General features: G+C 55.1%; 1 protein-coding gene across 27 annotated transcripts in view; it reads right to left on the bottom strand.

Moving 5' to 3' along the window:
• The window catches only part of DENND2B (DENN domain containing 2B), a 182,453-nt gene that overhangs the window by 4,347 nt on the left and 160,643 nt on the right, over positions 1 to 17,463 (bottom strand). For 15 of the 27 annotated variants that reach the window (XM_070073762.2, XM_070073717.2, XM_070073711.2 and 12 more), the window contains 11 exons: positions 16,798 to 17,013; positions 15,822 to 15,918; positions 15,165 to 15,209; positions 14,084 to 14,268; positions 12,269 to 12,378; positions 11,985 to 12,054; positions 9,303 to 9,380; positions 8,626 to 8,766; positions 4,408 to 4,556; positions 1,036 to 1,213; positions 723 to 764 (listed from right to left, as the gene is read on the bottom strand). In XM_070073762.2, the coding sequence (XP_069929863.1) occupies positions 723 to 764; positions 1,036 to 1,213; positions 4,408 to 4,556; positions 8,626 to 8,766; positions 9,303 to 9,380; positions 11,985 to 12,054; positions 12,269 to 12,378; positions 14,084 to 14,268; positions 15,165 to 15,209; positions 15,822 to 15,918; positions 16,798 to 17,013 (1,311 nt within the window). Of the gene's footprint in view, positions 1 to 722; positions 765 to 1,035; positions 1,214 to 4,407; positions 4,557 to 8,625; positions 8,767 to 9,302; positions 9,381 to 11,984; positions 12,055 to 12,268; positions 12,379 to 14,083; positions 14,269 to 15,053; positions 15,210 to 15,821; positions 15,919 to 16,797; positions 17,014 to 17,463 lie in introns of all 27 variants that reach the window. The other 12 variants (XM_089329112.1, XM_089329052.1, XM_089329060.1 and 9 more) reach the window with 1 other exon arrangement.

Here is a 17,463-nt window from a genome sequence, read left to right as displayed (position 1 = left end):
CTCCTAATAGCCCTGATACTATTATCAACTTCATTTTAAGATGAGAAAACTGAGGCACAGGTGGCCAGGGCCAGCCAGGGGTTCTTATTCCAACACCCTCATGGAGTCTCCCCAGTGCCTGCACTGTCAGCTCCCCAGAGGCTGTGGCCCGGCCTGTGTCTTGGGGACGAGGTTAGGCTGCCCTTCAACTCAGCACCTTGCACCCCACGGTCCTTAGCCGTGTCAGTGGTGTGTACCCAGAGTCCACTCCCAGAGGGGCTGGCACTGGGCTGTGCTCCTCTGTAGAGAGCCAGGAGGATTTCCATGACTGACCGAACTTTTGTAGTTGACAACAGTCACTGCCAAGCAGTTGTTTATGTCACCACCCCCTAGCCATGTTCCACATTTCATACACATGTTATCAGCATTACTGCTTTAGAGATGAGAGCCCTGGTTCAGAGAAATTCAGAGACCTGTCCAAGACCACATGGCTCAAAGATGGCGGAGGCCAGAGGTCAAGTCTGGACTTCCAGGCCATGTTCTTGCATTCCCACACTGCCTCCCAGAAGCTGACAATGCCAGAGGCTGACAGTCCAACCAGAAGGGCGGATCCTGTTGAAGTGAAGGGTCCTGAGGCCCTGTAGATTCTGTGAGTATGGAACCCAGAGTGTGAAGATGGTGTAGAGCACCTGGCGGCCTGGGTCTCCTGAGCACCCACCCTAGGGCAGGTGTGCCACACTCACCTGTCGGATGAATCGGTCTGATCCCAGATTCACCATCAGTGCCTGAGAAAAGGAGTCATTAGCAGCGAGATTTGGGATATGAGTCCTGTAGTGTCCTCTCCCAGGCCTCTGCACCTCCCAGGTCCCCCAGGCCAGACAGCAAGATTAACTGCCTGCCGTCAAGGAAAGACCTCCCAGGGAGAGCAGTCCAGAGGCCACAAATAAATCCCAGCAGCCTCTCTGCCTTCCCCCACTACCCTTCCCTCCCAGGATTTCTCTCCCACCCTTCCTCTCCTCTCTACCCCCACCCCCAGCTGGGTCCCAGGCGGCCCACCTCCTCCACAGGTAGCTCCTTCAGTTTGGGCAGGGAGCTGGAGAGCAGGCCAACCAGGAAGGGGGTGGGACAGCACACGATGTCAATCATGGAGGCCGGGAGAACAGGAATGAAGGTATGCTGCCAGGAGAAGGGGTAGAGCAAGGCCACCACAGCATGGGAACAGCTGGACAGGGTACTGGTGGACAGAGAGAGACACAGCACCTGAACCCAGGCCCAGCACCTCCGGGGAAGGGTGGTCGCAGCTTGCTGGGGGCTGAGGACATCCTCGGATGCTAAACCCTCTAGTGCAACAAAAATACCAATGGGGCTCAAGGGGTCCAGGTCAGACCCCGTGGAATGGTGAAGCCCCCAGGTGCCCAGTGCTCAAGGCCTCAAGGACACTCTCACTACCCTGTTTGGGGACTCAACTTACAAACATGAAGGCATGCCACAACACCAGAGCACACAAGAGACTCACTCGCATATCCCCAAGGGCAGCCGGGATGCACAGAGGCCATGGGGTGGGAGGACCAGCTCAGGGAGCACAGAGGGTCAAATAGGCAGGTCACTGCACCAACTTCACATTTCACAGCTGGGGTGAGCGACACCCAGGCTAGCTGGGTTGTAAGTGGCAGAGCTGGAACACACCAGCCTGGCTGTCTCCTGGCCCAGGGTTACTTCTGTTCTGTCCTCTCACTTTCCACTCATTTGTCTCCTAGCTGAAAATAGTGCTGAGTGAGGAGGGAGTGCAGAGAGATCAGAAGGTGAGGCGGCCAATACCCTCCTTGTCTGGCTGAGAAGCCCAGCCTATCTGCTCTCTCAGGCTCCAAAGTAGCTGCAGGTCTAGAGGGGGTCACCGGTCTGGCTGCTGAGGGGAAGGACCAAAGGGACACAGGGAGAACAATCCTTATAGTGCCAGCCAGGATGGCCAGAAGTGGGCGTGTGCCCCCTGTGTGCTGAAGGCTCGAGTGGTGCCAGGGAATGCAGGAGACGTGCCTGCCCTGGCCCCTCAGTCAGGGGCAGAGTCCAGCCCTCTCTTAGGGACCATAATATGGCTGAGGGCACAGAGGCACAGAGCCCAGCTCCTTTTCCAGCCTGCCTTTCCTACCGCATGTGTGGGCCCCACCATCAACCACGAAAGCCCTGGGTGCTGCCTGCACAGCTCCAGCAGGGGGTTCTCGTGTGTGAGAGAACACGGGTCCCTTCCATGGCAGAATAAACCTTCTTTTCTTAAGGGACTTCTGGAGTGTTCCCAAGTGCTTGTCAGCCAGTGCCTCGCCTGGCTGTCCTGCCACCTCACAGACACCTGAAATAGTGCTGGGCCTGGACAAGAGACACAGGTGCCCTGGCCCGGATGGTCCCTCCCCAGGGGACAGCAGCTCCCCACACTCCTAGGACAGTGGTCTGAATAAGACCCTGGGAAGGGCTCTCTCAGAGTGGGGACACACTGCTCTCCACAATCCCTGCCACAGGTCCGGGACTAGGGAGACACAAGCTTGGGATAACTCCTGGAACAAATGAGTAGGGGGACTAGTCCCTCACCTCTACCACAACCACACACATCCGAACAAGGAAAGAGGAACAAAGGGCTTGTGGAGAACCTCAGACACAAGCCACAGAACCCAGGCTGGCTGGACCCACCCCGGCCCCCTCCCCTGTGCCATGCTCTGGCCACCTGTCCCACCTCTCTTGGGTTTCAGGCAGACCCCAGGTAGGGTGCATAGGTTTTTTAAGAGCCAAGCCTGGCAGGACTCGAATGCTGAGCAGGCCAAGAACAGCAGCCTGGGGTATTTTCCTCCCAGAATGGTCTGGAATGTGCTCAGAGGCAGCTGCAACCACAGGCAACAATGGCTGTATTCACAGCCCTACAGGAGCTGAGTTGGGGATGGGGTGGGGTGGAGGGGTGGCAAAGAAAAAGCTGAGCCGGGAGCAGGCTGGGTGGACCCCTCTGGAAAAGAAACCTGTGGTGCAAGCTCTGTTAGGGGCTTTACTGGCTGACCATTAACATGGCTGGCAGAGGCAGCAGGCAGGGCCCACTGGGGACGCCATAGCCCAGTAGTGCCAGTTGCTGGGTCCTTTCACTAGGGACTCAAGGAAACATCTAGAACCATGGGACTCAGAGGCACTGAGGCTGTGATGGGAACAAGTGAGGGGCAGCTTCGTTCCTGAACCTTGGCCTCTCTGGAAAAACTAGAAGCTCCGGTTTTACTTCCTCCCTCCTTCCCCCAGGCTGAGGGTAGCCCTGGGCTTCTGCCCCAGTGCCCCATTAGAGCAAACAGGGGTTCACGCCTTGTCCCCACCAGGGGAATAAAAAATGGCTGCAGGATGAAGTAGGAAGAGGACTTTTTCTCTAGTGCCCTCTTCTCTGCAGTGACACAGCATGGCATGTAGCAGGGAGCTTAACTCCTGTCTAAATGACTGAATTAATTCCACCAAGTTAGAGAAACCGCTGCTTGGGATGGATTCTTGGACAAAGAGAGACGTGTCATCAAGAGCCCATCTCTTCTCGCCTGTCCCACTCCTCACACAGTCCCCCCCCACCATTTTTTTTAAGTTCTCGACTGCCGAGAATAGCTCTAACTTCTTCCATCATTTCTGCCAGGCATCCCATGGCCATTACCAGCCTCCTCAGCACCTCCACTTCTGAAACCATAAATGCAGACATTCAGCCCAGCATTTGTTGTCTGCCTAGCTCTTTTCTTATCCCTCCTAAACCAGCTCCCCTACCGCTCTGGCACCTCCAGTCCCAACACTGTTTTCCCAGCTTGCTGGCCAAGCTTCCTGCAGCTGCACCCTCAACACCCCCCGCCCCCATCCTCCTTCACCCCTCCCTGAGGGCCCCGGCTCAGTCCCATCAGCGGCCTTCTCCCGGCCACACCTGAACTGGTCCCTCACTGGATGGGTCAGCGCTTCTCAGAGGAATTCATCCTCGACTTTGTCTCTCTTCCCAAACTCTACAGACCACAAAGATGGCCTTGCCTTCCCCTCCAGAGGAAACACAGCCAGCAGCCAGGAACCTCAATTTCTTATCTTTTTCCATAGCGAGACACCCACACCTGCACAATCTTGGCCACTGCAAAGGAAGAAGCATCCTTCTTCTCCCTTCAGGCCAAGTCCTCCACTGGGTTCTCAATCCTGCCATCTTGTATGGTGCCAGGCCCTGCCCCCTCAGCCATGCCCTCTGCCCCAGTGTGCCAACCTTTCCCTCTCCCTCTGGTCTTTATCTTTTTACACACAAACATACACACACACACACAAACACACACACGCAGAAGCATATTCCACACACTAATACCAAGGTATGTGGCACACGGCAGGGCGCGTAACCATTGTTGAATTAATCCATGGGTGTGTCTTCCCCCTCTTCTCCTTTGCCCTGCTGGGCCCTACCTGAGCTTATCTGCCACAAAAATGACCCGTCGCTCCAGCAGCAGTGAGGCAAAGATTCGGATGAGCTGGCGCACGCTGAGGCAGGTAAAAAGGCACTCAAAGTCCACATGCTCCAGCCGGGAGTCCATGGGCCGCCGCAGCTCTAACACCTGCAGGAGAGCCACAGGCAAAGTGGGGCCCTGCACAAAGCATCCAGAGGCTGCTTTCCTTCCCAGCCCTGGCCGAGGGTCCCTGTTCTGCCCCACTGTGCAACAGGAGCAAGGCTCTGCTTCTCAGACCACAGCTCTGCCCCACACCCATTAAACACCAGTTTGGAAGGCGAGGGGGCTACCTGTGACAGTGAGGAGGCTCCCGGAGGAAGCAGCTGAGGGGCCGTCCATCACATCTCAGGAAGGGGAGGAGAGCCCACCGCTCATGCAGATAAGGAGGAGGAGGGAGCCACACAGCCTCATCTGCAGGGCCCTCCTCACCCTCCTGTCTATCTCCCCAAGCTGACCAGACCCCACAGCTGGCCACTGCTCTCCAGGCCACAGGAAGAGCAACACCTCTGCATCCCAGAACTGTATGCCCAGCCATCTCTGGATGGGGAGTGCTGCTCATCCTTGTTGCCATGTCCCCTCCCTTTCCTGCTAGAAAAGAGCTTCCTTCCAGAAGTTATGTTTATCCTGCCATCCTGGCCCTTATCTCCATCACCCTAAGTCCTGTACCAGGGACAAAGAAAACACAAGGAAAGGGCTGGCCATTCCTCAGTCTTGCCAGGAAGCAAGACTATCTTTATCAGGGCCAGGCCTAGCTCTCTTCCCTCCAAAGGCTGCTCCCAAGGTCAATGCTATAGCACCAACAGCCACTTCTCTGGGCGCAGTCATGGGGGTGGGAGAATAGCAACCGATCCCAGCGGTGAGAGGAGGAGCTGCAGGCACTCAGGCTGTGTGCAGGCAGCTGTCACTGAGCCCTGCTTAGCCCCCTTCCAGCTCCTCAGCATCTGAGAACTGGGATGAGAAACAAGTGCCCCATCACATCAGACGCTTTGGCCCCACAGCATCTCATTTTCCCTTGGGATCTAAGTGAAGAAATTCTAACTCCCAGCTCACTATTGATCCCTCTAGGCTCCAGAGAAGCAGCACAATGGGCCCAAAATACTGCATGGCTCTTCCCGAACTGCTTCTCCTGCAGACAGAGAATGCCTGGGAGACTGAGCAACTACCACGATGCTGGGCACGCCCCCAACGAGGTGGACATGGGCTGATGGAATGCCACAGCACAATCACATCGAGGCCTCTGCATCCTCTCTGGGCCCTATCCCCACCGCAGAGGTCACGGGAAGCTCCCTGACCCTTCCTCCTAAGAGCCCTGCTGGCAGCCCAACAAACCCTGCTCTGCAGCACCCAGCCCCACACTGCCACTGCCCTTCAGGTCCAGCTGTCCGGGGACAGAGTTCACACAGGCTGCTTGAAGGCCCTGGGCCTCTTCTCATTCACCCATGCCCTCAAGGAGATCACAGCCCCGTGGGGCTCAAGGAGCCGGAACTGTCCAGCCCTGAGGAGGACAGGCCAGAGGAAGGGTGTAGTGGACACCTGCACAGGGGCTGGGAGGCACTTAGGAAGGGCAGCCAACACGTGGGCTCGGGCAAGCATCCCAGTGCACAAGATGCCTGACTTGATTCCCCAAAGAGAAGAGAGGGCAGTGCCTCTGAGCAAAGGGAAACGGGGCTCAGGGAGTGCCTGAGTGATGAGAAATGAGGCTGGCGAGGCAGCTGGGACCAGATCCTGAGGGACTCTCAGGACAGGGCAGCTGTCCACCTCTATACCACATGAGGATGGGGAAAAGAGAGTAAGAGAAAGGCCCCAAGTGGATCTGCCACTGCCCAGCAAGCCCAATACACTTCTCTGGGCAGCTCCTCTCCCACTCTTTGCAACAACTGATTTATTTCTGCTTCACTGCTCTGAGAATCTAACTCCTGCCTATTACTCTCATTGAGACAACCAAAGCGGGGCTGGCGCCATGGCTCACTTGGGTAATCCTCTACCTTGTGGCGCCAGCATCCCATATGGCACCAGGTTCTGGTCCTGGTTGCTCCTCTTCCAGTCCAGCTCTCTGCTGTGGCCCGGGAAGGCAGTGGAGGATGGGCCAGGTCTTTGGGCCCTGCACCCGCATGGGAGACCAGGAGAAGCACCTGGCTCCTGGTTTCGGATCAGCACAGCAACGGCCGTAGCGACCATTTGGGGAGTGAACCAACAGAAAGAAGACCTTTCTCTCTCTCTCTCTCTCTCTCTCACTGTCTATAACTCTGCCTGTCAAATAATAAACAAACAAACAAACAAAAAAGAGACAACCAAAGCCATCAGATGATGGCCACCACCCCTTCCTTCTCTCCCAGTTAGAGTCAATTCCTCCGTGGCGCCCACCCTGTGCCTTCTCAGTGGCAGCTGACTACCCCTCCCTCTCCTGCACCCTAAGCTCTTCCTCTGGGGCCATGTCCAGTAGCCATCTTTAGCAAACTCTCCCTGGCTCCATGTTTCCTTCACCTCACACTCCCCTCCCTGTTTCTGTTCACAGCCAAGAGACCTGAAAGATGGCGACCAGGGCTGTTTCCCCTTCTCACCAGCATTCACATCTCAACTCATCCCACGAAGGCCCCACCTCCCCTGTCAAGGCAGCCGGCAGTGCCTCAGCCTGACCACGCCTTCTTGAGGCTCCTGCTTTCCCTGGCTTCTGAGCACGGGCCCCTGAGGCGGCTGCTACATCCTCTACTACAGTGCCTCTGCTTGTGGGGTTCCTCGGGCCTGAGGAGGACTCCACTCTGGGCTCCTTTCCTTTCCCTACCTACACTTGTGTCTACTAAATATCTCCTCTTAGGTGTCTCAGGGATGTCTCAAACTTAACATGTATAAGGCTGAATGAGCTTCCCCCTCCTCATCTGCTCCTGCTTCCGGGGCTCCCACCTCAGGACATGGCTTCCTCATTAACCTGCGGCTCAAGCCAGGAAACGGGGAGTCAACCTTAAAACCGTGGTTACAGTTATTCCCTACCTCCAATCAGACACAAAATTCTGTCACTCCTAGCTCTAAAATACATCTTCATTCCATCTACTTCTCTTTCCGTTCTGCTACGCCTTAGTCATCTACTTGCTACTGTCATCTCTTGCCTGTACCACAGCAGCAGTATCTTAGCCGGTCTCCCTGTTCTTATTCCAAGCCATTATCTATGAAGCAGCCAGAGCCAGCTTTTAAAAACATGTATCAGATCTTATCGTAATGCTGTTAGGATAAAATCCAAAATCCTCAACTTGGCTCAGCAGGAACACGGTGACTCGGGCCTTGCCTGCCTCCCTACCCTGCTCAGCGTCCTTCCACCATCTCGGCCTCTTCTCAGTCCCTTCACCAGCACACACTCCCTTCCAGCTTTTGCCTTTGCATTTGCTGCTCCCTCCACTGGGAACATCTCCTATCCACACTCTTTCAGCCTCCTTCCACCACCTCCTTTCCTTGTCCTTGCCTCCTATTCAACTGGTAAAATGCCTTCTCCTTGGACATTCCCTGTCACTTTCTCAGAGGTCTTCCCTGACCGTCTAGTCTAAAGCAGGTCTCTCAGCACATACGCTTTGGGTGGGGGTGGTCCTGTTCCTTTATTTCACTGTTAACACATTCAGGAATTGCCCTTATACAGAGAGAGAAGTATTTAACATTAGTGTGCCCCTCTAGACCAGGAGTGGGGAGCGTCTGGCCTGTGGGCCGGGTAAGGCCCATGAAACCATTTGGTCTGGCCCTGCCAAGGCAACTGCAGGTAGGACTTGAAATTCAATTTATCTACAGCACGCTCATTTTTAAGTTGATAATGTTGTATGGCCCACAGATGAAGTTATAAATATCCACATGGCCCTTGGCAGAAAAAAGGCTTCCCACCATTGCTGCAGACCAAACCCCACAAGAACAGAGCTGGTCCCTCTTTAGCTTTATGACTCTGCCCCAAGGTCTGACACAACCCCTGGTTGTGAGAGGAGCACCTATTCAGAGATATTTGAGTCAACAAAAGGAAAGCAGGTGGAATGCGGTTTAGCCCAATCAGGAAAGCCCCTCAGAGAAGCAAGAGCTGGCAACATTTCCAGTCCCTGTTGACCAGGTGTGCGGACATGCGGGCAAGGAGGGGGCTGTGCTCTGCACCTCCCTGCAACTGCACCCTCAGCTGGCGCCCGAGAGAAGAGGTAGCAGAAATCCCTACCTCATTGCCAGCCCCTGGCAGGAATGTCTTCACTTTGATGGTCTTGCCTGGAGCTGGGAAGGGCGACTCCATGAGACTTCTCATGAAGGGATAGACCAAGGCAGCGGAGATCCCACGCCGGCGCTCCACCTCATCCAGCACCTGTGCCCATCAGCAGCAGCCAAAGAAGGGAGGGCGTCAGGGCGCTGCATCTCCTCACCTCTCGGGAGAAGAGAGGGCAGCCTAGCATCTGGTGAGGCTGGGCCAGAGGCTGGGAGATGAGAGGACTGGCTGGCCAGGATCTTCACACCTGAGCAGCACCCCGTGACTGCTCTGCTCCCCAGCTGGCCTGGCTTCAGTCTCCAAAGGCAGAGCAGTCAAGCACAGGAGATATCATCTGAGAGCTCCCCAGGACACACCTGGCTTCCCCAAGGACTCTGGCTTTGCCCATGGCCAGAGTGGGCCGTGACATGAGCAGACATTGCCAACTCAGGAGCTGGGGAAATGCCAGCCAGCCAGGTAGGGAGCCAGGCTTGGGAATACGGAGGGAAACAGAGCTCACTTGTACTTGCTCCTGCATTCTCTTTCTGCTCACTCTCACACACAGGTGGTTTTCTCATCTAAGCTGCCTGCAGACTCCTGCGGGAGCTGTCAGCTGATGGGGTGGTGGGGGAGGGAAGCAGGCCAGAGCCTCTTACCTTGGAAAACAAGCCGAAGCAGCCAAGGCGGCTGATGACACAGTACACCTCTGGCAACCGAGGCCCTTTCCCACTTGGCTGGGCCGGGATGGGCGGGAGAGAGAGAGAGACAGACACAGAGAAGGCATGATTACCATATCTGGCTCCTTTTCCTTGGGAACTGAGGACTAAGGACTACTCTGCTAGTGGAGGAAGGCTCCAAGCCTCTTCTAAACTCAATCAGGCCCCCAAAGGAAAGGCACAGGCTTCGACTTCCATTGGGTCTCCAGCCCAGTTGCCCAGGCCCCTGCAAAGCTCCCCACTGGTTTCCCTGTCCTCCCAGGAGAGGGCTGGTAAAAGAAGCAGCAGTCTGACAGAGCTACAGGGCGTCACGGATTTGGATCCCTAAGGCTAGGACCTCAGCAGACGTGACCGTGATGAGGATTTGTGTACATTCTTTGGACCAAGTCGTGTGGTCTTGTGCCCTCCACAGGGGAAGAGTCTATAAAATATCCCCTTTCTCAGTTGCTTTTTCCCCCTTCTCTGATCCAACCCCAGTCTAAGAGGGCAAACTGAAAACAGACAAGGTAACAGAATTACTATTCACAAGTTTACTACATCTGAGTCCTGGGTTTGGTAATTTACAAAAACAAAAAGCCAAACAAAAAACCGAATGACAGACATTATTATCCCCATCTTACAGACAAGGCAACTGAGTTTAAAAAATTCTAAGCTGTTGTCTGAGGTCATGGATCTGGAAGCCATGATCATGGAGGCAGGAGTCTGTTTTGGCCTCTGCTTTTGCAGTCTGGCCTCCAAGCAGGCTGCTCTCTGATAGGAAGGAAGGGAAAGGGACACAAAAACACAGGACAGAGGGATGCTACGGAGTACAGAACAGTGGGAAAAAAGGATGGAAAACGTGGGCAGCTGGAGGTGTTGTCTACAGTGGGCTGCCGAGGCCTGGAGACCTCAAGTGTAGGCTGGGTGAATCCACTGGAGTACTCTCTCCACAAAGGGGCTGGGGCGGGGGGGAGGAGGGCGCCTAGAGGCCCAGCAAGGCTGAGTGGGGAGCGAGCAGAGCAGCAGGTGCTGGCCCCTCATGCAGGCTGCTAAGCAAATGCAGATGGGGCTATTTCAGTCTCCAAACCTGCTGGCCACACGTCACGAATCTAAAGAGAAGGCAGAAATCTGTTTTTGTCCATATTAGGCCTGAAACGCACTTCTCTCTCTTTCCCTCTCCCCCGCCTCTCCCAAAGCCCAAGTGATTAAATCAAGTATGTGGGATTTGGGTTAGAATCATTGTGTCCAATCTGCAGGAATGCCGAGCTAGTGCCAGCCCCCTTGGCAGGGACCCAGCCCAGGCCTTCTCTGACAGCGCCAGGACAAACACGCTCCTCCCTGGGGGCAGCAGGCCCACTGCAAAGGAGCAGCTCCTCTCCATCGCTGCCCAGGGAAGGCAGCATTGGGAATGCGCTCCTCTGCAGGCCCCGGGGACCCGACGCACGCTGGCCTCTGCTCTGCTCCCCATCGGCATCTGGGGCCGCTCCACGTTCCCTTGGCTGCATGGACTGGGCATTCTATATTCCTTTCTGCTCGGACCAGCGTTTATGCTATTGGTAATAAAGGACTTGAAGTCAGTGCTGACTCTGTCCCTCACCGGTTGTGTGACCTTGGGCAAGTCACTGCACCTCTGAGTCTCAATTCCCTGATTCATAAATTGGGGAAAATAAAACCCTTTGGGCTACTGTGAGAAATAAAGGAAAGATACACTTGAACATCTTGCTTGAAATATGATAGGCCTTTTACAGAAGTTTACTCTCTACCCTTCCCTTCTCTGCTCAAAGTCCTACCTCCTCCACATGGCCACTGGAAGTTCCTTGAGGGTGGGATCTGTGGTGAACTCATCCTAACGTGCCTTCAGCGTGGGGCCTGACCCTCAGCAGGAGTTGTGTTCCTGAATGAATGAATCTGTGACTCAGAATCCTTCTTTTAGAGTTCCTGTCATACATTACACCTGCCTAGGATTCTCCTTATCTACCCCTAGTCTGGTGTCTGGAGAGGTCTTCTTGCACTAGGACCTGGAAGCCCTAAAACACCATCAACCAGCCAGGGCCCTCCAGGAGAGAGTGCAACAGGGCTGCACCCTCCCCCAGCTCTGGGACTCAACCTCCATCTATTTTCTAGGGAAGCGAGATGAAGAAGGACTCTCTCCTCACAAAATAGCTTTATATTCAAAACTGAATCCCTTTCCCTTAAGTTCAAGGTGTCTCTCCCAGAATCCCCAAGAAGGTACTTGTCTGTCCCTGCTCAGCCTCCAACCTTGTGAGACCAAGGACAGGTCTCCTCCTCAGATCAGGCTGGCCAGCTATGGAGGTGAGGAAGATCATCTGCCAATCTGGTGCATAAATACATACTGTTGGGGTGGTAGGATCCTGCAGCCAGAGCCCATGATCCCAAAGAAGATGAATGAAAAGTATAGAAAGGTTAAAAAGATATGATAACCCAGCAGAAGTTGATCCACTCCTTCCTCTTACTGGAAATACTCTTGGATCCTGGGGGCCAACCTGAAGGGTCACTGGATGGCCTCAGGGAGCAGAACACGGGATTTCACAAAAGTTGACGTTGCAGAAGGGTGTGCACACGTGCGCGCGCACACACACACACACCCTGGTCTGGCCCCGAGGACCCAATGGGACAGCTCACCAGTAAGCGCCTGCAGTAGCCAAAGCGTCTGCTGCCGTCTTCTCCGGTTAGCACGAAAGAAAAGGTCTCACTGGAACAGGGAGAGGCCTGGAATCAGGGAGGTCTCAGAGGACCCGGGAAGCAGTCCCAAGAATAGGAACTGTAACCTCAGGGGTCGGATGAAGACCAGGTTGCTGTAGGAGAGTGGGCTGGGACTTGGGTAGGCCCCACTCAGTTGCCCACCACTGTGGAGGTCTGAAGGCTAAGCCCCTCCCTCCATCCAGCCAGGCCAGGCCAGATCTTACCTGCTGTACTCGGACACAGGCAGCCAATCCTTGGCATCTGGGAAGCAAAACTGGGGAATGGCTTTGAGCCTTTCCTCTGCCTCCCGCATCTGCTTGGTGGGTCGGTCCAGCTGCAGAGAAGAGGAACGTGGGCAGGGGTGACCGAAAGATCACCTGAAACCTAGGGCAAAGGTACAGTCTCCTCCCAGGAACCCCAGATACATCCCGCCATGCTTCTCAGCCACCCTTCCCACTCCTGCTTCTCACGCAGGTCTGAGTGTGAGTGGAGTCATCACTCATTCATTCAATGAGTGCCTACTGAGCACTTAGATATGGCATCTGACACTGGACTGTGCGCTGCAGGTATCAGCAGCAAACAAAGCAGACAAGGTCCCAGACCCTGCTCCTTCTGGTCAGGAGTGGGGGAAACAGCAACAGCATTTCACAGGAGCCACAACGGAAATGAACAGGCTGATGTGACAGAGAGGACTGGGCAGGACAGGGGCTACGTTCAGGCATTAGGAAAGACATCCCGAGACAGGCACTGCTTGAGCAGAGAATGCAAATAAGGAAGAGCCAGCAGCCCCATGAATAGCTCGAGAAAGAACACTCCAGGCAGAGGCAATGGCAGAGAGAGAGAGAGAAAGGCCAGGCTGGCTGGTGATGAACACAGGAGGATTGTTAAGAGATAAGGTAGGGGCTGGCATTGTGGAGTAGAGGGTTAAGCTGCTGCTTGTGATGCCTGCATCCTTTATGGTCTCCAGTTCAAGTCCCAGCTGTTCTACTTCCCATCCAGCTCTTTGTTAATGCACCTGGGAAAACAGTGGAAGATGGCCCAAGTACTTGGGCCCCTGCACCCACATGGGAGACCCGGAAGAAGCTCCTGGCTCCTGGTTTCAGCCTGGCCCAGTACTGGCCACTGAAGCCATTTGGGGAGTGAACCAGCAGGTGGAAGACCTCTTTGTCTGTCCCTCCCTCTGTAACTCTGCCTTTCAAAAAATAAAATAAATCCTTATAAAAAATAAAAAGAAAGAAAGAAAGATAAGGTAGGTAGGAGAAAGGGTGAGTGACTACTCACGGGTACTGGGTTTATTTTAGGGATGATAAAAATGTGAAATTGATTACAGTGCCAATATACTACAAACCACTGAATTTTATTTTATTTTATTTTTTTTTTGACAGGCAGAGTGGACAGTGAGAGAGAGAGACAGAGAGAAAGGTCTTCCTTTGCCGTTGGTTCACCCTCCAATGGCCGCCGTGGCCGGCGCGCTGAGGCCGGCGCACCGCGCTGATCCGATGGCAGGAGCCAGGAGCCAGGTGCTTTTCCTGGTCTCCCATGGGGTGCAGGGCCCAAGCACCTGGGCCATCCTCCACTGCACTCCCTGGCCACAGCAGAGGGCTGGCCTGGAAGAGGGGCAACCGGGACAGAATCCGGCGCCCCGACCGGGACTAGAACCCGGTGTGCTGGCGCCGCTAGGCGGAGGATTAGCCTATTGAGCCGCGGCGCTGGCCCAAACCACTGAATTTTAAACGTTAAGTGGGCAAGCTGTAGAGTTTGTGATTTCCATCTCAATAAAGTGGTGAAGATGGGAGAAGTAGCTGGGGCCCTTCCCCTGGACCCTACAGTCCTTGGAAACAACCTGGATTTTATGGGAAGCACACCAACAGGTGCTTTCAAGCCCTCCTCCTCAGAAAGAGCGCCGGCCTACACCTCCCATTCCATTTGCCCTTCCACTGGGAGGAGGCAGGCTCAGGGATCTATGGGAGGTGGGTGAGCAGCTGGGACAGAGGGGCCTGGCAGAGGAGGGAGGGTGGGGTGGGGAGAGGTGGCCTCACCTTGGGAAACTGGTAGGAGACCTCCGGGAGGTAGGTGTTTCGCGATGGCTTCTTCCTGAGGGACACCACCACAAAGTACTCAAAGAGCTCCCGTTCCTGCCACTCAAGCAGTTCCAGCTCCAGGGTCCGATAGCTGGGCGCACGTTTCAGCATCGACTGGATGTGGACCAGGCGCTGCGTGTGGGCTGGGGGCAGGTCATACATCAGGGGACAAGCAGGCTGGCCCTCTCAGGACTCACATGAGCACCCTCTACCCTGACCCATGGCCTTCTCTCTGTGGATCACCTCTAAGCATGTGAACCTCATGTGACCCCATCCCCCAGCCAGGTCCTTACCCAGGACGCCAACAGCCTGGCCCTCTGGAGCTGCTGAGGGCTGAGCCAGGGCCACAAGGACTGCCCAGGGCAGGAAAGCCCAGGGATGAGTCATTGGCACCTACCCTATCCCAGTGCCAATAGAGCCAGATAATATGAACACCTGTGAAAGCTTCATTCAAGGGCTCCTATCAGAGTCCCTGACCTTGGGCCCCTCCCCTCTGCCCCCCAGTTCAAAGCCCACTTGCCCACTTGCCTAGGGACCAGTAGAGGAGGGAGCAAGCTCCCACATTAATCATCCAGAAAGGTCCAGACAGGGCTTCCTGGCAGACACATGTCCGGAGCCCATGGAACGTGAAGGTTGCAGAACTTTTCCGGGGAGGGGGCCATCTCTTCTATAGGGATGGGTGACAGGTGGCCTCAGGGCCTCCACAGGACCAGTTTCCTCAGTCTGCAGAATGGGTGATTTTAATCTGAGCCCATCTCCGACCCTCTAGGTTTACACTGGCCAAGCAAGCTGAGCACCCAATTCCTAGGGTCACTTGCCTTCACTTTGGCAAAGGGAGACAGGTGAGTTTAACTTTGTAGGGCTGAGCTCACACATCTGTAAGAAGGGACTTCCCTACAGCTAGCTCTCTGTTCTGTAGGCCTGGTACCTTGCCTGTTGCTGTTCCACACTGGAACTGCACACACAGCGGAAGGGCAGGCTGACTCCCTGCAGCCAAAGCTGGGAAGGGGTTGCACGGTCTTGGGGAGCCAGGCCTCACCTTTGAACCTGTCGTCAGAGTCGCTCTCGCTCTCGCTATTCTCATCTGGAAAAGCAACAGCAGGAGTGCACACAGATGAGCCACTGCCCACAGCCTGTGTCCTCTGTGTCCCTCCCAACTCTTCTCAAAGGGACGGATCTGTACCCGGCCTGGGCTGCCACGGGCCCACGCTCAGGCATCTGTGGGCAGGGGCTGAGTGAGCTGGGGCCAGGATCCCTCAGAGCTCAGCCTGTGGGTGCTACTCTATATAGAAACCCTTATCCAGGCCTGATCTGGTGGGGAGCTGAGCCAGCAGGGGGGCCTACAGGCCTGGAACACAAGAGCCTTGCCTCTGGGAGGCCAGCATATGAAATGGGAAACAGACCACTGTGCTCAGTAAGCCTGGCCTCTCCTTTCGCCAGAAGCAGAGTTCCACACCCACCTCCCTACCCGAGGCCCCATCGCCTAACGCCTGAAGGAACTCATCCCAGAGCTTTCTTCCCCTTCTTGCCCTCCCTCCTGTGTGGCTATTTTCTGGAACGGCTCCACCCTCCTGGATGGCAGAAGGACCCTAGGTCTGGCTCACGGAAACAGAGACTGAGGCCGGTGCACGCCACTCCCCTTTCCTAATGCTCCAGGGCCCTAGACACCTGAACCAGGTCAGGCATTAAGGCCTACCTCTCAGCGACGCTGTCTCAATGCTGGACATAGAGAGCTTTTTTAACCTCTTCTTTCCCCTCTTGGCACTGTAGATGGAGTTAATTCTCTGAACAAGCTGTGTGAGAAAAGTAGGGAGGGTAAGGAAACCCTGACACCGGCTGCTCCAGCTAGGTAGATTTGCCCATCCTTTCCCTCACTTACTGGTGCCAGTTTTCTGCAACCCACTCCAATGGGCCTAACACTGGTCCTCCTACTGAGCTGTCTGCCATGCCTGGTAGCCCTTCATCTGCCTGGTCCCCTAGGAGTTGTCTCCTGCCCCAAGACAAGGACACTAAACTTAGCTCCCCAGAGGAAGGAACTGTGATCAAACTAGACAGGATGGGAGCTCCTGGGACTCGGGAGTCATTGAACCAACTGAGACAAAGAGCTTCTCAGATGCAATAACAGGAACAAGGATTGTAGCCTTTCCCCTCTGGCCCATAACCTGGGGCCCTGACAGGAAGAAGCTAAATTCCCAATATACCCAAGCATTGTTTGCAGGCTATAAATACCACTTGGCGAAATCCTGCTGCTTTGGGCTGGGGGCTTGGACCTGGCTGCCCATGTGTGCAAATCATTGCTGAAACTCTTCGATTCTAGGAGTCACAGAAAGGAAGAGCATGGCTGAGTCCTAGCTCCCTGAAAGCCTGGACATGTGTGTGTGTGCACAAAGACTCCAACATTTATACACTGCACATGCTAACAAGGAGTCTCCGCCAGTCCTTCCTCCTTCCTCTAATGTCTAAGTACCAACAGTGAGTTGATGCATCTTTATTGATAAGAAAAGGGAATTAACCAGATGAAAAAGAGGCCAGTGCATGGACCTCCACTTCACTCAAAAGGAATTGAGGAAGAGCACAGATTAGCGGGGGACGGAAGGAAGGGGCCGGAGGAGCAAGCTGGCTGGCTGACTGCCCACCTGCCCAGTCCCTGTGGGCTCCCTCTAGGAGGCTACCTTGGGAATGCGGCGGGCGCGGCGGCTGGACAGTAGCTCGCTGGTGGTGCTGAGGCTGTCCTCATTGAAGCTGGAGGGTGAAGACGGCAGGCTCAGCTGAGCCAGCAGCAGCATGTCGTCATGGCTGTGTCTCTTGGGTAATCGTGGCAGCCGGTGGCTCTTCCTTTCTGACCAGTTCCCACTGCGCAGGGACTGGCTGCTGGGTTTCAGGGAGAGCTGGCATGGGAAAGAGGATGCGACAGAGGAGCTAGCCATGGATACCTTCACCAGAACCCTCAGCTGGGACTCGGACACAACCATGGGCTGGCAATCCCTGGCACCCTCACATCCTGCCCTGGATCCCCACTGACCACGGTTTCCTCTTTTAAGACCTGAGCTGTTAATCAGGGCTTCTCCAAAAAAGAAGCTACTTATGCCAGAAAGAGAGACAGCAGAGGCTTAGAACCTGTGCTCTCACCTGAGTGGAGACCAAAGGCGAGCGGGAATTCTGAGGGCTCCTCCTCAACTCTGAGACAAGGAGTCCTGAGCCCAGACAGTGGAGCTGTCCTGAAAGATTCTGGCTAGCGGAGGCCATCACTCACCTGCCAGCCTGCTTGTCTGGGTGATCCAGGCAGCCTGGCCTGGCTCACTTCTTCCAGGGAGAGCACAAGGACTCTGCGCTCTTGG

Source organism: Oryctolagus cuniculus, chromosome 1 (genome assembly GCF_051225735.1).
Source record: "Oryctolagus cuniculus isolate XC-2025 breed Fujian yellow rabbit chromosome 1, ASM5122573v1, whole genome shotgun sequence".
Taxonomy (NCBI): Eukaryota; Metazoa; Chordata; class Mammalia; order Lagomorpha; family Leporidae; genus Oryctolagus; species Oryctolagus cuniculus.
Note: the sequence above shows the minus strand (reverse complement) of the source record. Positions and strands in the feature narration are given on the sequence as shown.